Genomic DNA, 18,573 nt, shown 5'->3' with positions numbered 1-18,573 from the left:
TCGTGCTTGGAGTGGCGAGATTGGCAGCGATTCATAACTGGTGAACTATCAAAACCACTTAAGCAAGTATCTCAGAGCATGCCCCACATCCAGGACTTGGGGTGGGTGGGAAACTGGGTGGGGTTTCTCCCTCAATATCCCCCTTTACCTCAGATACATGAAGGAAACAATATGGAAATAATAGTTTTACCCACTTCCCTATAGCCCTTGAACCTTTTTTTACCGTAATTAACTATGTAAAGATTGTCAAAAATATAATAATAATAAAAAAAAGGAATTGGGGGTCCTGCTTCTGCCCACTCAGCCCCAGCCACTGTAGCCATGGGGGAGTGAACCAGCAAATGGAAAATATATCTCTTGCTCACTAACTCTACCTTTCAAATAAATAAATAAATACATCTTAAAGGGGAACAAAAAAGTTAAAATCAGACGTGGCAATCACTCTAAAACATCACTTAGACACTGGGCAAACGCAAAACCCCCCTGCCTTGCCTTCCTGTACAGGGAGCTAGAGTGGCTTCAGATTTTTAAATGGTCAGGAAAAAAATCAGAACAACCAGTGAGAAATTTAAATTTCATTGTCTATTAACAGGTTTATTGGAAAAGAGGCTGTATAACTACTGCTTTCCCACTGAATCAGCTTTGCAATGCCATGTTTTCTTTTTCATTAAAAAAATTTATTTTTTATTAGAAAGTCAAATTTACAGAGAGACAGAGAGAAAGATCTTCCACCTGCTGGTTCACTCCCTAAGTGGCCACAATGGCTGGAGCTGAGCCAATCTGAAGCCAGGAGCCAGGAGCCAGGAACTTCTTCTGGGTCTCCCATGTGGGTATAGGGTCCCAAGGCCTTGACTGCTTTCCCTGGTCACAAGCAGGGAGCTGGATGGGAAGTGGAGCAGTTGGGATATGAACCAGTGCCCATTTGAGATCCTGGCGCATGCAAGGTGAGGACTTTCGCTATTAGGTTACTGTGTTGGGACCGTTTTGTTGTTGTTGTTGTTGTTTATCAAAATTACTGCTAACACCTAGGATGGGTGATGAACACATACTAGGTGCTCTGTAAATATTTATTGAGTCACTAAATTTTTTTAAAATCTAGATTTCAAGAGATGTGTGGGAAGCATTTCATTGTTTAAAGAACATGAATTAAGACCCACAGCTCCACTTCGAAGCCAGAAAAGCCAAGCTTAACTGAGAGCCCAGCAGGCCTGCATGCCACGCACGGGACTGGAGACGCTGGAGCTGCCCCGGATGTTCAGACACAGTCACTGTGGCAGACACAGTAGCACAGGCTTTCAAAAACAAAGACCTTATTTTAATGAATTCCATGATTTTTAATTTTTGTTGTTGGTTCTCTCACAAAGGAGAGGTAAAACTGTCCCAGCTATCAAAAAAATCAAATCTCCTCTTCTTGGGTGGACTGTCGGTCAGTGCGCCTTCATCCAGGGTGTCTCCTGTGTCCAGGGAACCGGGGTCAAAGGACTCTGCTGCCTCTAGCAGCTCGGTATCACTCCCATCTTCCTCGAAGGACTTCTGGAATAGGTCGTAGATCTTTTGCTGCTTGGGGTCCTGCATTGGAGGACGGACAGGAGAAGGTAAGAAGAACGCCGACTTCAGCGCGACTCTCCTCTGTGGCTGTCAAGGAGCAGGAAGTGCGAGCCCAAACGCCCGTGGCATCGTCCCACACTGTGTGAGGGTGGGCGTGCAGACTTGAGCGCATGGTGTATCCCTGATGAGGCCTCGCTGGGCCTGGCATCTTCCCTGCGGCTCGCTGAGTTACCAAGGAGGAAAGGGAACGGCATCCAAGCAACACAGTGACTACTCTCACTCTGTAACTCAGGCTCAACATATTTTCTCCCTTCTCACTCTCTGAACCAGCATATCAGGACTCGGCTCGCTCCAGCTCACTTCTTCCTAAGCTTTCCTCTATGAATGATCAGTTAGGCTGTCACCTGACTCCCACAGCGGTGTGGCTAGCCACGACTTACACTAGTGCTCAATATATTGAAAGGTTAGATGCTTGTGCCTGTTCCTGATGCTATGTGAAGCTACAAATGATTAAAATGACTACCAACTACTTCAACATCCATCTGCTGTTAGCAGTTTAGTGTTAGAATCATGCCAATCTGAAGGCTCTATTTCCAACTCTGATCATCTTTCCATCTGGAGGTGCATTTTCAATGTCCCTAGCGGTACTCCACAGGTCCATATAACTAAACTTGCTTACAATCAAAACCCTCTTTCTCATCTAATGCCTACGTCCCGAAGCAGCTTCTCCTCCCTACAGGGCTGTTGTTGCCAGCCTGCCAACATGCCCAAGTCCTGAGTGCCTCACATCACGTCACGTCACGTCACATGTGAGTGCCTCACATCACATCACGTCACGTCACGTCACATGAGTGCCTCACATCACGTCACGTCACATGAGTGCCTCACATCACGTCACGTCACATCACGTCACGTCACATGAGTGCCTCACATCACGTCACGTCACATCACGTCACGTCACATGAGTGCCTCACATCACGTCACGTCACATCACATCACGTCACATGAGTGCCTCACATCAAGTCACGTCACATGAGTGCCTCACATCATGTCACGTCACATCACATCACGTCACATGTGAGTGCCTCACATCAGCCATTCTTGTCAGGAACTCTGCTGACTTGGCCCAATGCAAGGATTTGCAATGATACAGGTGCAGCTCCTACCTCTGGCTCCTTCCTCTTCCCGTTGGCCCACAATGACCTTCCTCCAACCCTCACCTGCAGCCCCTAGGCTATCCTTCAGCAAGATTCTCTGGGTCCTGTCATTGGGTTCCCCTGGGTCCACCTCACAAGCCTTGAGTCAATTCCTCAACTGGCTACGATTTCTCCCCTGTTCCCTAACAAAATTCCTCCTCGTCAGTGAACTCCAGTTCCCTGGCCACTGATCAGAGGGGCATACCATGGTAAAGAGTTCAGGTAACTCAGCTAACCTGCACCACATATCGCCTGGCCTGTGGCAGTGGGAAGTGACCTGAGCATGAAGACTGAACCCATGCCATCTCCTGGTCCCCTCTTGGATACCCTCATCGGCTTCTTTCTGGCCAAATGCAAGGCCAAGGAAAAGCCATCCTACAAGGCAGATAATTCCAAGTGGAAACACCTGCTAGCATGCGTCTGCAGCACTGGAGGATACGGTGGAGCATGCATAATGAACTGGAAGCAAGTTCCAAGATGAGACTGAGATTTCATTTCCGCTCTCGGAAGGCAGGCTGTCTCAGTGACCTGGCTTTTCTCCTTCTGTCTCCCATACAGGAGGCAGCGTTCTCTTTTTCCAGTGCTTACAAGTTTTTTTTTCAGGCCTAGTTTAATAAAAAAAATTAACTGAAAGTGAATACTCAATAAATATGAATAAATCTCATTTCTGTTATCTTGCATTCATACTTTGGGAATACATTCTTAACTAATTCAGAGTAACTGAGGAGAGGACTAGCTGAATTCATGAGTTCAAATGAGAATCTTAAAAAATAAGGTTTTCTTTTCAAAGGGCATCAGAGGATACTTGAAAAAATTTCATGAAGATAAAATTAAAGATGAAACTTATTTGGAAGCAAAAAATTTCTGAAACCCACATATACAGCTGCATTACTACCTAGGCTTCTCTCAATGTATTGGTTATTCAGCTGAACTACAGAGCTCTTTCAAAGGCTTAACAAGAGAGTCTGAAAACTGGCCTACTGTTCATTCTGAAAAGGATAATTTATAGTCTACATTTAAAAGCACGACCTGCGTCTTCCTTGTCCCGACAATTCTATTAGGCAGAAAGGATTTATTGGTTAAGCAAATGTAAATGAGAGATTAGATCCACAATCTTAACTCCTGGTGTCACCTGCAAGAGTTTGTGACTTTAATTCATCATCTAAGGCTCAGCAATCCCGCAAGAAAAGAAGGTGGCTGCTTGCCGCCGAGTCACTGGCCAGCAGACCCTTGCACTCTTCCACCAGACTCCAGAGGGAGCACACCCATGCATCCCACTGTGCGGGCAGCAGCTCCCAGCTGCCCACTTGCCTTGGCAACCACAGAGCAGCGGAAGGCACACACAGGTCTTGGGGAGTCTGGGCCACTGCGTTCCAACAAAACGTTGGCTGAAGAGGCCTTGGCAGGTGCGGTCTACCTGGGGCTGTCCTTTCCAGAGGCACACCAGCCTCTCAGCATCTGGGACCAGGCCCCCTTGGGAAGGGGAGGGCCCCCTGCTCAAGAGAAGGATGCCCCCTGCTCTTTTCATTCCTTTTATGATCAGGGACTGATGCCATGGGGAGGAACGCTGGGCTGAGATGGGAAGACGACCAGTGACTCCATGGAAATCTTATTGCTATCCCATGTCTCAGTTTACCCTCCAGAAAATGGGAACACAATGAAATGACATGAGGGGAAATTTTGTCCTATGAAAGCAACACTCTGCTTCACACAATCTCCACTCCGTGCAGGGAGCCTGTTCTTGCTGTTGACCGGCTGGGGGTGTTGCTATCTACACTTTGCAACAATCCAGCAGCTGCCAGGGGTTGTTTTCCTTCAGTGTCTAATGATCTCATGAAGCAGCACTGTCTGCTCACCCTCGTGCTAGCACACTCTATGGGGAAACATGACAAGTGGCGGTGGGAGTCAGTGCTGCCTCTCCCCCATAAAGGGACAGGAGAGAGATGGCAGGCCTGTTGTTGTCAGCTCTGGGGGCCGGGGGAAGGCCCCGGGGATGACTTACACCTGCCCACTCAGGACCCACCGGCACAGCAGACGGCCTGCTGCCTCCCTGCCCCATGATGGAGAGCTGCACGCTGCCATTACCTTGTGGAAGTAATCGGTGTCTTCTGTCATTTCTGAGAAGTTGGTCTCAGAAAGCCCAGCTGCCCCCAGAACTTTAATCTTCTCTTGAATCAGGGGCCTGTTGGAGGGGGGAGAAAGAGCTGCAGTGAACACAACTGGCACAGAACCAGCAGGCAGGTGGAAATGAGGGTGTTTGGACTGTTTCACATCTTTGCACCTGCCGAGGCTCACACACACCCATTCAGAGATGTTTCCCCTCTGCATCGTAAAGCAGCTCCAGTTTGGGGTTTCTGACATTAGGTTCAAAGTTCTTCCTAATGGAAGAAGCACATAAAATAAACTGCCGTCTCCTTATGGTAAAATTTTGAACTTAGTAATGTTATAAGCTGCTCAATCAGCAAATCACCTTAACAGAGGTAAACAGGGGCGGCCCACGCATGCTGTAAAGATAGGCCCCTTAGCTGTAAGGCTGGAAGCAGATGGATGGTGGAAACTAATGAGATAATTAAGAAACTGAGAATTAAGAAGGGGGTAGGCAGGGAAAAAGACCCGGCGTGGTGGCCTAATGGCTAAAGTCCTCGCCTTGAACGCCCGGGATCCCATATGGGCACCGGTTCTAATCCCGGCAGCCCCGTTTCCCATCCTGCTCCCTGCTTGTGGCCTGGGAAAGCAGTTGAGGACGGCCCAAAGTCTTGTGACCCTGCACCTGTGTGGGAGACCTGGAAGAGTTCCTGGATCCTGGCTTTGGATTGGAGCAGCACTGGCCGTTGCAGTCACTTGGTGAGTGAATCACCGGACAGAAGAGCTCTCTGTCTCTCTTCCTCTCTATATATATCTGATTTTGCAATAAAAAAAAGGTTGGGGGGGAGAGTCCTTGGGGGAATTTTTGCTTATGTGATACACACATATTCCCAGGGTTCAAGTCTATGGCAACTGTGCTGATGGAGCAGTGCCTGGCAGGGTGAGCTCCCTTCCCTGGGTCCAGTCATGGTATTATGACACGTGGCCTTATCCCACCAACACCCATCACAGGAGGACCGAAGGAGAAAGTCTCCTGACCCAACAAGTGCCCTCATGGCTGTGAACAGTATTTCACAAATGAAATCTCCCTATTTTAGCACAGTCCTTTCCCTTCCCTGTCTCAGGCCAGAGGAAAGGAGCCACACCCCCCCATTCCTGTAAGCTTTCTTTCCACACCCACCAGGAATGCTAGACAAAGGAATCAAACACAGTGATGATGTAAGTGGAAGGGTATCACCAATGAGTCTTCCAGGCTCCTTTCTGCAAAAGCAAAAGTGCCCAGGGAGCAAAGCAAACACAAGATCTGTGGCCAGCCTGGATCAACTCCAAGGGTCAGGCCGCACAGCCAGGCCATACCAGAGGTAGTCATCAGCAGTGCCTTTTGCCACGAGGTAGTGAATGCCCACGGAGTTGGTCTGTCCGATGCGGTGCACCCGGTCCTCAGCCTGGATCAGCACCTGTATGGCCCAGGGATCAGAAGACAGCTAGAGACCCACTGCAGTTCCAGCCACTAAAACAGGAAGCTGCGTGTCCGCAGGGCCCACACCCCCCGCCCTGCACTGCTCTTCCTTGTCAGAGCAGCCCACTGCCCGTGGGACCAGCCAATGACCCGCTATTTTAATGAGAGCCAAACAAAGCCCCAGTGAGGGAACTGGATTGTGTGGATGGGCACCCAGCACCGTGAGAGGAGCTGTGAATGGAGAACGCCCAAGGGCCCCGCCTGCACGCTGTATGCGCTCGGGCAGACGACCAAGACCTGGCAGGCGTCCACCTCCTCTCTCTGTGAGACAGCTGCCTCCAAAACAAACCAAGGCATCCATCGCCACTCGGGGTCAGGGCAGTAAGCTCTGATAAATAACCAAGATCAAGGACACTGTTTCTATTGTAAAAAGGGCTGCGGCCTTGAGATCCACCTATCATTAAATCAGTTTCTGACGTGTGGTCAAAGAAAGCCACACGACATCACGACGTCAGGACATCAAGATGCCAATAGCCGTGTGAAGCTGAGGACATTTTGTGGGAGGAAACACGTGTCTTCTGTCTGTTGTCACAGGCCTCAGCTGAGCAGGCAGGGCCAGAGGGCACCATGATGATCATGTGCGGGGAACACCTGCTGCTTTCTGAGGTCCCCAGGCTAACACGGCTCAAGGTGACAGGGCGTCAGTGTGACACCTTTAGCAGACGGCCATGCAGCCCCGGCTCCACACTGAGCTCTCCCGTGACAGCTGAAGACCAGGGTCCCTCCCAGCCTCCGGAACTCCAGCTTCTCCACTCCTAAAAGGCATCAATAATCCCACAGGCTGCAGTGCAGACCTGGAACAAGCACACGAGAGCTGTGCAGTCCGACAGAGTGAGGGATCAACATGTTTATGAGCCTGATGGACGCCGACAGAACTAACCGCCAGCAGTCCTCGGGAAAGCTCATGGAACCCGCGGCCTCTCAGCCCTCCCCCCAGCCAGCAGCACGCCCAGGGAAGTCCGAGTGTCCCTTACCCCTGGGTTCCAGAACAGTTCTGCGAACACCACCAGGTCAGCCGAGGAGAAGGTGAGGCCCATGTTGGCGGCCGTGATGGACAGCACTGCCACGGTGTGCCTCTCCGACAGCTGGAACTGCTGGCACAGGGCGTCTCGGTCCGCGGAGGACGTCGAGCCATCGATGCGAATGTGCTGCACGTGCTGCAACAACAAGTGAGGGCAAGGAGGTGAGCCACAGTCGCGGCCAGGGGCTGCCGGGCACGCCACACCTGGCCATGGCCCCTCGGGCAGAGCCGAGTGCCGGAAGAGGCCCGCTGGCCTCGCAGCTTTTCTTCTTGCTGCTTCCTTCGCCCCGTTAACTGAAGTGGACACTGAGATGACTGTTCACATGGTTTCTTAACAAATGACACAGTGCGGCCGGTGCTGCGCTGCAGCAGGTCAAGTTACAGCTTGTGATGCCACTGGCAACTCATATGAGCTCTGGGACAAGTAGCGGCTGCTCCGCTTCTGATCCCTTTCCTGGCTGATGAGCCTGGGAAGGTGGTGGAGGATGGCCCAGCTGCTTGGGCCCGGACCCCGAAGACAGACTCAGATGGTACTCCAGGGTCAGCTTCCGCTTGACCAGCCCTGGCCTTTGCCACCATCTGGGGAGTAAACAAGAAGACACGTCTCTTTTCTCTCTGTAACTCTGCCTTTCAAATAAATAGATACATTTTTAAAATAAGCGAATATTTAAAAAATATAGAGATCCTTTGCATACTGTGCCTAGTTTCACAATGTTTTGTAAAAGTATGGCACAATATAATTGGGATACTAACTGTGATTCAATCCACTCATCCCATTCAGATCTCCCATGTTACTCAATGATGGGTTTATCACCCATGTTGGTTTGTGCATACTCACCTTTGCAGTCCCAACACTGCATGGATCGTCTTACAGCCCATTTAAAATCACCCTCACCTTCCTTTCCTTCCCCCATTCCTAACTTCTTGAGCCACGAATCTCTCCTGAAATTCTAAACTGTTTCAAAAATTTTAGATCCAGGGCTGGTCCTGGGGTATACTGGGCTAAGCTGGCATCCCCTATGGGTGTTGGTTTAAGTTCCAGCTGTTACACTTCCAATCCACTTCCCTGTCAATGTGCCTGGAAAAGCAGTGGAGCATGACCCAAGTCCTTGGGCCTCTGCACCCCCATGGTAGAACCGGAAGAAGCTCCTGGCTTCAGCCCGGCCCAGCCCTATCTGTTGTGGTCATTTGGGGAGTGAACCAGTGGGTGGAATATTTTTTTCTCGCTGCTTCTCCCTCTCCTCTGTGAGTCTGCCATTCTCTCTCTCTATGTGTGTGTGTATATATATATATATATTTAAATAATGTTAGAACCCTGACGTTACAAGCATGTAACATTTTGGGGTTTTCTGCATCACTATATAGAGGTTCACCCAGGTTTTGCCTGTATCACTAGTTCAATCTCTTATGCATCATGTTTAAGTTCATCTGTGAAGGACGACTGGGTTGACAGCGTCAAGGGCAAGGGCAAATAACAGCTTCAGGATAATAAGGTAATCCCTGCAGAGGCAGAAGATGGACAGTGAAGTTTTTCATTCATTAAATTTGGCTGAAGGACACACAGGTTTTAATCTTCTATGTGTCCTGGGGCCCTGTGTGTTGGCTCAATGGCTAATTCTTCACTTGGTAAGTGCTGGGATACTATTTAGGCACCAGTTTATGTCTCAGCTGCTCCATTTCCCATCCACCGCCCTGCCTGCGGCCTGGAAAAGCAGTGGGGGATGGCTCAATGCCTCCGGACCCTGCACTTGCATGGAAGACCTGGAGGAGACTCCTGATTCCTGGTTTCAGACTGGCTTAGCTCTGACTGTTGCAGGCATCTGGGGAGTGAACCAGTGGATGGAATAACTTTGTTTTTCTGTAAAATCTGATCTGCCTTTCCAATAAAAAAAAATAAATCTTTAAAAGTTTCTATGTGTTTCATATTGTATGAGTGTGGGTATTTAACGCAACAGTTAAGATGCCTGGGTTAAAAACCTGATTCCGGCCCCCTTGGCTCCAGCTTCCTGCCGGTGCAGACTCCCGGAGCAGCAGTGACGGCTCAAGTACTTGGTTTCCGACCATTCACAGGGCACGGCCAGACTGCGGCCCACCTCCAGGCTTTGGGCCGCCCGATCCCAGACAGTATCCATGGAGCCAACCAGTGAATGAGAGTGCCCTCTCAGCCGCTCCAGAAAATCAATCAATATTTAAAATAAATAACTGCTACATAAATATATGTGAGGAAGGCAGACAAAATGTTACTTATGGTCCTAAACATAACTCAAAGTTATAAGGCGATGAAATCACCACCCACTCCAATGAACATCCTCAAAAAAAAAAAAAAAAAAAAAAAAAAAAAACTTTCAGGCTATATATTTTGCTCAATTTCTCGAGTGCCATATCATCTTGCACTGAGCTCTGCACACTGTGGTGTGTGGTGACGAAGGCCTCCTAACAGTAATGAGGAACAAAAGGAAGGAGGGATGAGGGCACTCATACCAACACTGGTCTCCACACAAGAAAACAACGGTTGCCTTCTCTCTGGCCTGTTCTACAACTATGTCACGGAGGAGCTGACGAGCTGAGGAGCTGCTGGGAGAGATTCCAGAAGCACACTCCTCAGATGGCTCTTTGGGCACAGAGAAATGTAACAGGACACAGCTGGGACACATTTTGATACCCCCTACCCTCACCACTCCACCACCCCTGGGGAACTTACAAACCAGAATTCCTTCGAGAGCCACAGCCAACATTTGCAGAAACACTGTCCTCTTGCTTGCTGAGGTCACCCCGAGCCTGCACAGACACCGAGCGCACACACAGCCCCGGTACCCTGTGCTTACCTTCCTCTCCAGCTCTTTGGTAATCGCATCCAGAACCACCTTATGGTGGGCAAACACCAGGAACTTCTCTCTTCCACTTTCCAGAAGGTCCAGGATGTACTCGCTACATTTGGCAGAGACGACACAGATGGAACACACACTTAGGCAGGTAAGGGTCATCCTGAGAAACAGCCACACCTGTGACAGACACCGTCCCCTGGGGGTTGCCCTCCCTCCTCTGGGAGCTGAGAGAGTATCATGTTGTGCCATGTGTGGACAGGCACAAGGCCACAAAATGCTTGCTGTGTGTCTCTGGTGCCTATGGAAACACTTTTTATGTGGGATTGTAGGTGATAAATGGTTTTCCCTTTAGCTGCTGTCATCATGAAGGTGTGCTTTTGGAGCAACTGTTTAGAGAGCCAGGGAAGGCGCCCAGGAAGTCAGCAGGAACTGAATTACTTTGCAGGGAAAAGGAACAGGATGTGAAGGAAGTCATTTATCTGGGTTGCCTTTCATTTACTCCTCCCACTCCATTATTTTTTCTTTTCCTTAGCGTCCACCTCTTTACTGTTAACCCCGAACCTCAAGAACAGCAGGCACACTAAGGGAGCTGGAGGACAGCGAGGTGCCCAGGCAGCACATCCTTGGGTTAGCAGGCTGGGGAGGAGTTACATCCCGAAGAGATGTGGCAGCCTGGACAGGTGATTGCTACACCTGGGCAACTAACGTGAGCTCCCCCAGACACAAGCAGTTCTTGCTGAGCATGAAGCTACCCTTACACAACCTCTTCCTTAAAGAACAGCGAATCTCAGCAGCTTCCTGTCACACCTGGGTGATGGGAAGGCAAGGTGACTGTCCTCTGAATGTCAGTTATTTCCAACACAACACAATGACTGACCATGGTGCCACACTTGAGTTAAATGTGTAAAATACTTTCATTATTTTGAAAGACATAAAATTTGCCCTGGCATAAGTGAAAAAGTTCACTGGCTGGGCATCGAGAAAGTCATACAAGGTCACAAAAATCAACTGGGTGACCTCAGAAAAGCCAGAGGCCCCAATCTCCTGCAGGCCTCCTTCCCTTCTACAGCTTTACTCTCATACAGCTTCCTAAGTCAGCAAGCTGGACAGGGGTGCCCGCCACAATGACCTTGGCCTTTATGTTAACAGATGTTCATTAGCATGAAAATAAGCAGCACCAAAAAGGGAAGGAAACAACCAGCAGAGGAATTTGAAGTTCTTAGGATTTATAATCTAAGGCTCAGCCCGGTAGCTTAGCAGCTAAAGTCCTCACCTTGAACACACCAGGATCCCATATGGGTGCTGGTTCTAGTCCCGGCAGCTCCACTTCCCATCCAGCTCCCTGCCTGTGGCCTGGGAAAGCAGTCAAGGATGGCCCAAAGCCTTTGGACCCTGCACCCACATGGGAGACCTGGAAGAGGTTCCTAGCTTTGGATCAGCTCTGATCCGGCCGTTGCGCTCACTTGGAGCTTCCTGTCTCTCCTTCTCTTTGTATATCTGACTTTGCAATAAAAATAAATAAATCTTAAAAAAAAATGTATTTAATCTAATTTCTACCTGACAAGCCATGAGACTTGGACACACGGAGATTTACTCACGTGCCTTGTTATGCATGTAGGGTCCAACATGGGGCCCACAGAGCTCATTCTCCTGATCTCCCAAGATGCTGATGTGTGAGGAATGACTAGATCTCCAAACTGCTGGGCAACTACAAAGCACGAAAGCATCCATTACGGAGTGGTGACGAAGCATCACTATCTGAGGTACAACCAAGAATCTGTAAGGTGGCAAAGAGGCTAGATTTCCAATGTCTAAGGGAAGATGGGTGGCCTGGGCCCAACACCCAAAAAGAAAGGCACTGAGACACCTGGGCAAGAACCACAGCCTCAACACCTGTCAGTGTCGAGCCCACAGGGAAGCAGATTGCCGAGGGAAGCTTGGATGCGTTTCTGAAAGCCAAGTTTCTAGGACGGAATTTGTGGGTCCCCATTGTAAGGAAGACGGCAGTGCAGGAGGATGGAGGGTGGGACCCACTCCACAGTCTTTCCGTGTGGCATGGTGGACTAAGCAGTGCAGGGCTGAGGCAGGTTAAGTCTAGGGACCTAGGAGATGAGGGAGGGTGTGGGGCCAGCAGGCTGCTCAATTCATCCACAGATCTCGGGCCCCAGTCTAGCACAACTTCACCCACACAAAATCCATTTCCATGGCAGTGTAATCACACAGCCCATTATCCTGCCAGAGCCACACAGCAACGCTCAATGGGGAAGAATTAGGCAGTGTGCATGTCAACGCTGTCGCCTCTGGTGCCTTCTGCACTGATCCTTGAACATGTGTGGGCTTTTCTTTAAGAAAGGCAGACAACTGAGGAGTCTTAAGGCAGTGACTAGTTCTAGGAATAGAAATCATTACTTTAACTTTAGTTGATATGGTGGAAAGACAAGAGAGACAATGGGCGCTTGCTGTGTTTTCTATATATATGCTGGGATTTGCCTTCTTGTTTATGTAAGCAATGGTTGCAACCTTAAGTCTTAGGGGTGCCACAGCATCCCGCCATGCTGACTTCTCCCTCTACCACATGGCCCCTTTTGCTCTCCTTCTGAACAGCAGCAGCTCCAGCCCACATGGGACATAAGACACGATCCCTTGGGGACCCCAGACCCATCATAGTAGTGGCTCTCATTCCAGGCCAACTTATGGTGACTGGTGGGTCGTGAGGCCACAGGACCCAAGCCTTTATTTTTGAGGCAGTTGTAATTCTAATCTCCAACCACAGAGAGCAATATTCTGGCAGGCTCACACTGTGGCAGTTTTTCTGAAGATGAGACAGGGTAACACTTGGTGACTACTTACATGACGGAAGGGATTTTAGCTTCAGCTGTTCTGTTGAAGAAGAGAATGAGGGCCTCTTTCTGCTCCCGCTTCTGTTGAAAGAAAAGCAGAAGCATTGCTGGCTGCCAGTCTCCCAGTGCGGGGGTGAGCTGATCCCACTGCAGCCGGGAGCTTCACAAATCCTAACCACGAACCACGAGCGTCAGGAGGCCCTGCTCCAGCAACCGATTCTTCTGCTCACTCCGGCTGGGCCACCTGCACGCTGGACTCTGCTCCTGTCCTCAGAGGTAGCATCCAGTCCACTCCGTCAGTGCTGAGGACTGCTGAAAGACCCAGGACACAGGAGCACTCTCTGGTCAGGCATCTGGGAACAACTTCACTGCGCACACCAAATCCATATTCTATACAAACAAAACCTCTGTCCAACTTGATTTTTTTGCCCCTTTTTTTTTCTACTTTTTTTTTAAAAAAAGAGATATTTATTTACTTCAAAGGCAGAATAAGAGATACAGAAAGAGAGAGAGATAAAGAGAAAAACCTTTTCTGTGTTGGTTCACTCTCCACATGGTCACAGCAACCAGGCTAGCCTGAAGCCAGGAGCCTGGAATTCACATGTCCATTTTCTCATTTAACAAGCAAGACTGCTATGAGGAAGGTACCATTATCCCCATGACATGGATGAGAAAACTGAGGGGAAAAAAAAAAAGCCAAGTGTTTTTACTTATCTCACTGCTTGCACCAAACAGCAGAAGCAGAGCTGGTAGCATTTACAAGTGTAGGCTGTGGCTGCTCTACTTCTCATACAACTCCCTGCTAATGGCTTGGGAAAGGCAGTGGAGGATGGCCTGGGTATCTGGACCCCTGCCATCCATGTGAGAGGAAGAAGCTCCTGGCTTTGGCCTGACTCAGCCCATGCGTTGCAGCCATCTAGAGAGTAAATCAACTGATGGAAGAGCTTGCTCCTGCTCTCTCTCTTTCTCCCCCGCTCCTTCCATCCCTCTAACCTCCCCTACTCCTTTTCCTCTGTAACTCTGGCTTTCAAATAAATAAAATAATTATTGTTTTAAAATTAAAAAAACAAAAACAAGTGTAGTCTGTGGAACCCAAGCATCTGAGCCTAGCCCACAATGGCGGGATTAAATGACTTCACACATAAAAACCGCCATGCCTGCACTAAGCATGCATTCTGTAGCTATTACTCATTAGAAGTATTTCTGCTTGCTTTTCAGATTTTATTCAGTAGAAATCTATTGTATTTTTAAAGTGGGGGAAAAAATGAAAAGTTTTATCCTAGAAAAAATAAAATTAAAAAACCTCCCTCAAACATACTGGTAGACATATTATCATTCAGGAATGATCTTGCTTCTTTTGCTGGTTGGAGTACAGGAAATTTTTAAATAACCTGAATTCTTTGTCTCTACCTCCCTAGACTTTTATTAAATTAGAGCCACTGGAATTTTCAAATTTACTTCCATGTGCTGGAAAATGGCAGACTATCAACGGCAAGGGGGAACTGACGCTGCCGCCAGGAGGTCTGCATGGGCTTGCTCCATTGTTCCGCTCCTGGTCTTGCTGATCAAAACCATCTGTAGTCAAAAGATGATCATAGGCTGCTGTCCTCAGCCTGTGAAGAGCCATCTATTATTTCGGTTAAAAATGAGGAAAAAAAAATAAGTTCTCATTATAGGTTTTATTTTATAAATTGGCAGCTTCACCTTGGCTTTCGAGGCACAAAACATATTTTTTTCTTTCAAATGTCTTCCTCCCGGTGGAAAGGTGCGAAGGGACAAAGAGTCAATTCTTGCCAGGTGGGTCAGGAGAGCTTGGCTGGTGCTATAACATGCCAAACTGTAGGGAAATCAGGAACTAAAAAACAACCAGAAACTGAGGGGAGGGGCTGGTACCATGGCCCAACTGGCTAATTTCATATGGGTACCGGTTCATGTTTGGCTGCTTTGCTTCCCATCCTGTTCACTGGTTATGGTCTGGGAAAGCAGTGCAGGATGACCCAAGTACCAGCATGGGAGACCCTGAGGGGGATCCTGGCTCCTGGCTTCAGATGAACTCAGCTCCAGCCATTGAGGGTTTGTGAGGAATTGGGGCTGGGGGTGAACCAGCAGATAGAAGACCTTTCTCTCTGTCTCACCTCTCAGTAAATCTGTCTTTCCAATATGTAATTCTTAAAACAAAAACAAAAACAAAAAAACCTAAAATCGAGATGGAGGGTAACTCCCTGTAGATTAAATAATAAACACATGGTCTCCTTAGCTAACAGAAACCAAGACTCCTCATTGTAACCCTGTCCATCTGGAATTCCTCAGCTGGGTAGTCTGGAAGGGGTACCAGCAGTCACCCTGTCCACCTCCAAGCAGGTATGGCAGCGATGCTTGTGGTCAGACCCATGACTCATAAACGCAGCCCCCCAGGGCCTTGGCAGGACAGAGGTCCTGACGGCCCATGGTCACACGTGCTCCTTCCACTAGATCGTTCCTTACAACACAGAAGGACATCAAGTGTGTGAGGACCTACTAAGAGAAAAAAGTTAGCATCTGGCTTCAGCAGGACAGTCGCACCACCATGTCACTTGGGGAGTGAACCAGCAGGATATCTTTCACTGTCTAGCTCCTCTCTGTATATCTGCCTTTCCAATAAAAATATGAAATAAATCTAAAAAAACAATCAAATCTGCAAACACTGAAAAAAGCATTAAAGAGAAGTTAAAACAAGAAAAAAAAAATCCCTCATTCTTTTCATCTTCATCCTGGAAGTCAGAAGCAGCTAATCAAGGGTGACTGGAGTGACCGAGTACGCTGCCTCTGCTCAGGGCTGCAGTGAAACCCAATTCCATTACACCCTCACTGTATAACTGGGAGCACTCCGTGGCAAATGCATCATGCCTGATAGCTGTGCTGCGTCCAGCTTTCCAGATTATTCTATAGAAATGAAACATGGGCTGACAATCGGCTGGGACATCCTCCATCCTACCCCTGCTTCTTCAAAGTTACCAACCGTTGATGATAAAACAACATGATGGGCCCGGCGGCGTGGCCTAGCGGCTGAAGTCCTCGCCTTGAAAGCCCCGGGATCCCATGTGGGCACCGGTTCTAATCCCGGCCAACCTGCTTCCCATCCAGCTCCCTGCTTGTGGCCTGGGAAAGCAGTCGAGGACGGCCCAATGCATTGGGACCCTGCACCTGCGTGGGAGACCTGGAAGAGGTTCCTGGTTCCCAGCTTCGGATCGGCGCAGCACCGGCCGTTGCACTCACTTGGGGAGTGAATCATTGGACGGAAGATCTTCCTCTCTGTCTCTCCTCCTCTCTGTATATCTGCCTTTCCAATAAAATTAAAAAAAAACAAAAAACAAAAACAACCACGAGAACCACCACACATTCTGTCTCTTGGCAGTTATTTATTTTATAATCTCCCAGAAGGTTGAAATGTCATTTCTAGCTAAATTTTTTATATGGGATAATATCAAGCCCAGATAATGCTTTATCATAATGTCAAAAAATACTGATGACTCTTATTTTCTTAGCAGAGAAAAATCATAAAATTGATCCCATGGGGTCAGAAATGGAGGTAGTGTGCTTTACCTTTATAGCACTACGTACAGTCCGCCACTGAAGGGTTTTGGAAGTAGACAGCCTGAACTAGAAGAGCATGGGACCCAGCTCCAGCCTCAGCTCTTTTGTGGAGCTGGAAGACCCTCGGCTATGTGCCCCTGCAGTGGGCCTGAGTCCCCCTCTCTGAAAAGTGACGGTGCCCATCACAAATGGTTACAGAGAGGCTGAAGAGGGCCTGAGGGTCTGTGTTGCTTCATCAGTGTCCACTTGCCCTTGTGGCTGACATAAATGACATGGCACGCTTTGAGGGTTCTCAAATGTACTGGATATGTCCAGGACTGATTTCCTAATAGCGGTTACTAGCCTGGGGAGTTCTTTTTTTTTTTTTTTTTTAAAGATTTATTCATTTTATTACAGCCAGATATACAGAGAGGAGGAGAGACAGAGAGGAAGATCTTCCGTCCGATGATTCACTCCCCAAGTGAGCCACAACGGGCCGATGCGTGCCGATCCGAAGCTGGGAACCAGGAACCTCTTCCAGGTCTCCCATGTGGGTGCAGGGTCCCAATGCATTGGGCCGTCCTCGACTGCTTTCCCAGGCCACAAGCAGGGAGCTGGATGGGAAGCAGGTTGGCCGGGATTAGAACCGGCGCCCATATGGGATCCCGGGGCTTTCAAGGCGAGGACTTTAGCCGCTAGGCCACACCGCCGGGCCCTAGCCTGGGGAGTTCTTAACCATACACTAGGCATTTTAATATCCCTCGTGGGGCTTATACTATCCATTACCATCCTGTGCCTGTCCTAGGGCTCCTGGCATGGTCACTTGCCAGCAATGCTCTGGACAAGCTAACACCCGAACCAAAGGCATCTGAAATGTAGCACGGGGGCTCAGGGACAGAAATGGGCCTGCCACTGCCACCACTGCCCAGGGAATCGGGAGAAAGGCTACAGGTGGGCAGGTCTCAGTAACCCGCATCATTTCTGCGGGGTCCCTCACAGGAAGAACACCTTCCAGGGCTCACTCCAGGCACAGACTCACAGTTTTGTTCCTGGTGGTCATTTCTTGGGCTGCAGCATCCAGGGCAGCCTTGGCCTTGGCGTTGATCCGTCCCGGGACAACCAGCACCATCTTGCGCTGCTTGGCGGGGAGCTGGGACAGGACGTCGGCCTTGAGGCGCCGCAGCATGATGGCCTCTTCCAGCAGCAGCTTCAGCTCTCCTAGGTTGGAGGAGCCGGAGTAATCCCAGCCCCATGGCAGCTGCGGGGAGCAAAGACGCAGCCCTGTTACTCTCCCCGCAGGGTCAAGGCTGGCCGGGCACTGGGATCTGGGCTGGGTTCTGTTCTCACACCCTCCCCCACGCCCTGGTTCACAGGGCTCTGAGTGACTTTACAAGGACATGCATCCCCAGATAAGGAAGCAAAAGGGAAGGAAGCCAGGAATAAAACTGGGGGATAGAACAGAATCAGAGCATCACTTAGCCTAGCATTCTACAGGTTGGTAATACGCTTTCCAAGAGCACGTGTCAAAAGGAGCGCAATGCGGTGGCTATTAAATTCACAAACTTGCTGGACTCTTCCTATATGCCATACAAATAAATGAATTTTCCCCCAAGGTGTCGCTTATTGCTTGAAGAATAGCATCAGAGATGCCTTAACTTGATGAGGTTTACAGGGGAACTCACAGACCCAACTCACAGCATGGGTCCCACTAGCACGGCCAAGTGCCATGCCGTAACTGCCAACTGCAGTGCTGCTGCTGATGGCCAAGGCTGGTAGGTAACCTCCGTGGTTTCTGGAGTCCTACAGAAGCAGTGGGGGCCCAGCACACCTGTGGCTGTGCCTTTTTGGCTGCCTCACCTCGAGGGCAGGCAGGGGCTATTTTGGAGGGCCGGAGGCCTAGCCTGGCCCTGGAGAAGGGCCCATGTCCCACAGACCTGCACTGCCTTGAGAACAGGATGATCAAAGGCAGAGAGGACGACGACCCAAT

The 18,573-nt window shown here is 49.3% G+C and overlaps 1 protein-coding gene across 2 annotated transcripts in view; it reads right to left on the bottom strand.

Annotated features, from left to right (window-relative positions):
- Positions 1–1,295: 1,295 nt before the first annotated feature.
- Positions 1,296–18,573, bottom strand: part of SMARCAL1 (SWI/SNF related, matrix associated, actin dependent regulator of chromatin, subfamily a like 1) — a 51,112-nt gene continuing 33,834 nt past the window's right edge. For both annotated transcript variants that reach the window (XM_058664985.1, XM_058664984.1), the window contains exons 12-18: positions 17,626–17,844; positions 13,045–13,115; positions 10,195–10,297; positions 7,323–7,505; positions 6,186–6,286; positions 4,830–4,926; positions 1,296–1,569 (exon numbers count right to left, since the gene is read on the bottom strand). In XM_058664985.1, coding sequence (XP_058520968.1) covers positions 1,357–1,569; positions 4,830–4,926; positions 6,186–6,286; positions 7,323–7,505; positions 10,195–10,297; positions 13,045–13,115; positions 17,626–17,844 — 987 coding nt within the window. In that variant the 3' untranslated portion in view covers positions 1,296–1,356. The remainder of the gene's footprint in view (positions 1,570–4,829; positions 4,927–6,185; positions 6,287–7,322; positions 7,506–10,194; positions 10,298–13,044; positions 13,116–17,625; positions 17,845–18,573) is intronic.

This window comes from Ochotona princeps, chromosome 5 (genome assembly GCF_030435755.1).
Source record: "Ochotona princeps isolate mOchPri1 chromosome 5, mOchPri1.hap1, whole genome shotgun sequence".
In the NCBI taxonomy this organism is placed as follows: domain Eukaryota; kingdom Metazoa; phylum Chordata; class Mammalia; order Lagomorpha; family Ochotonidae; genus Ochotona; species Ochotona princeps.
Note: the sequence above shows the minus strand (reverse complement) of the source record. Positions and strands in the feature narration are given on the sequence as shown.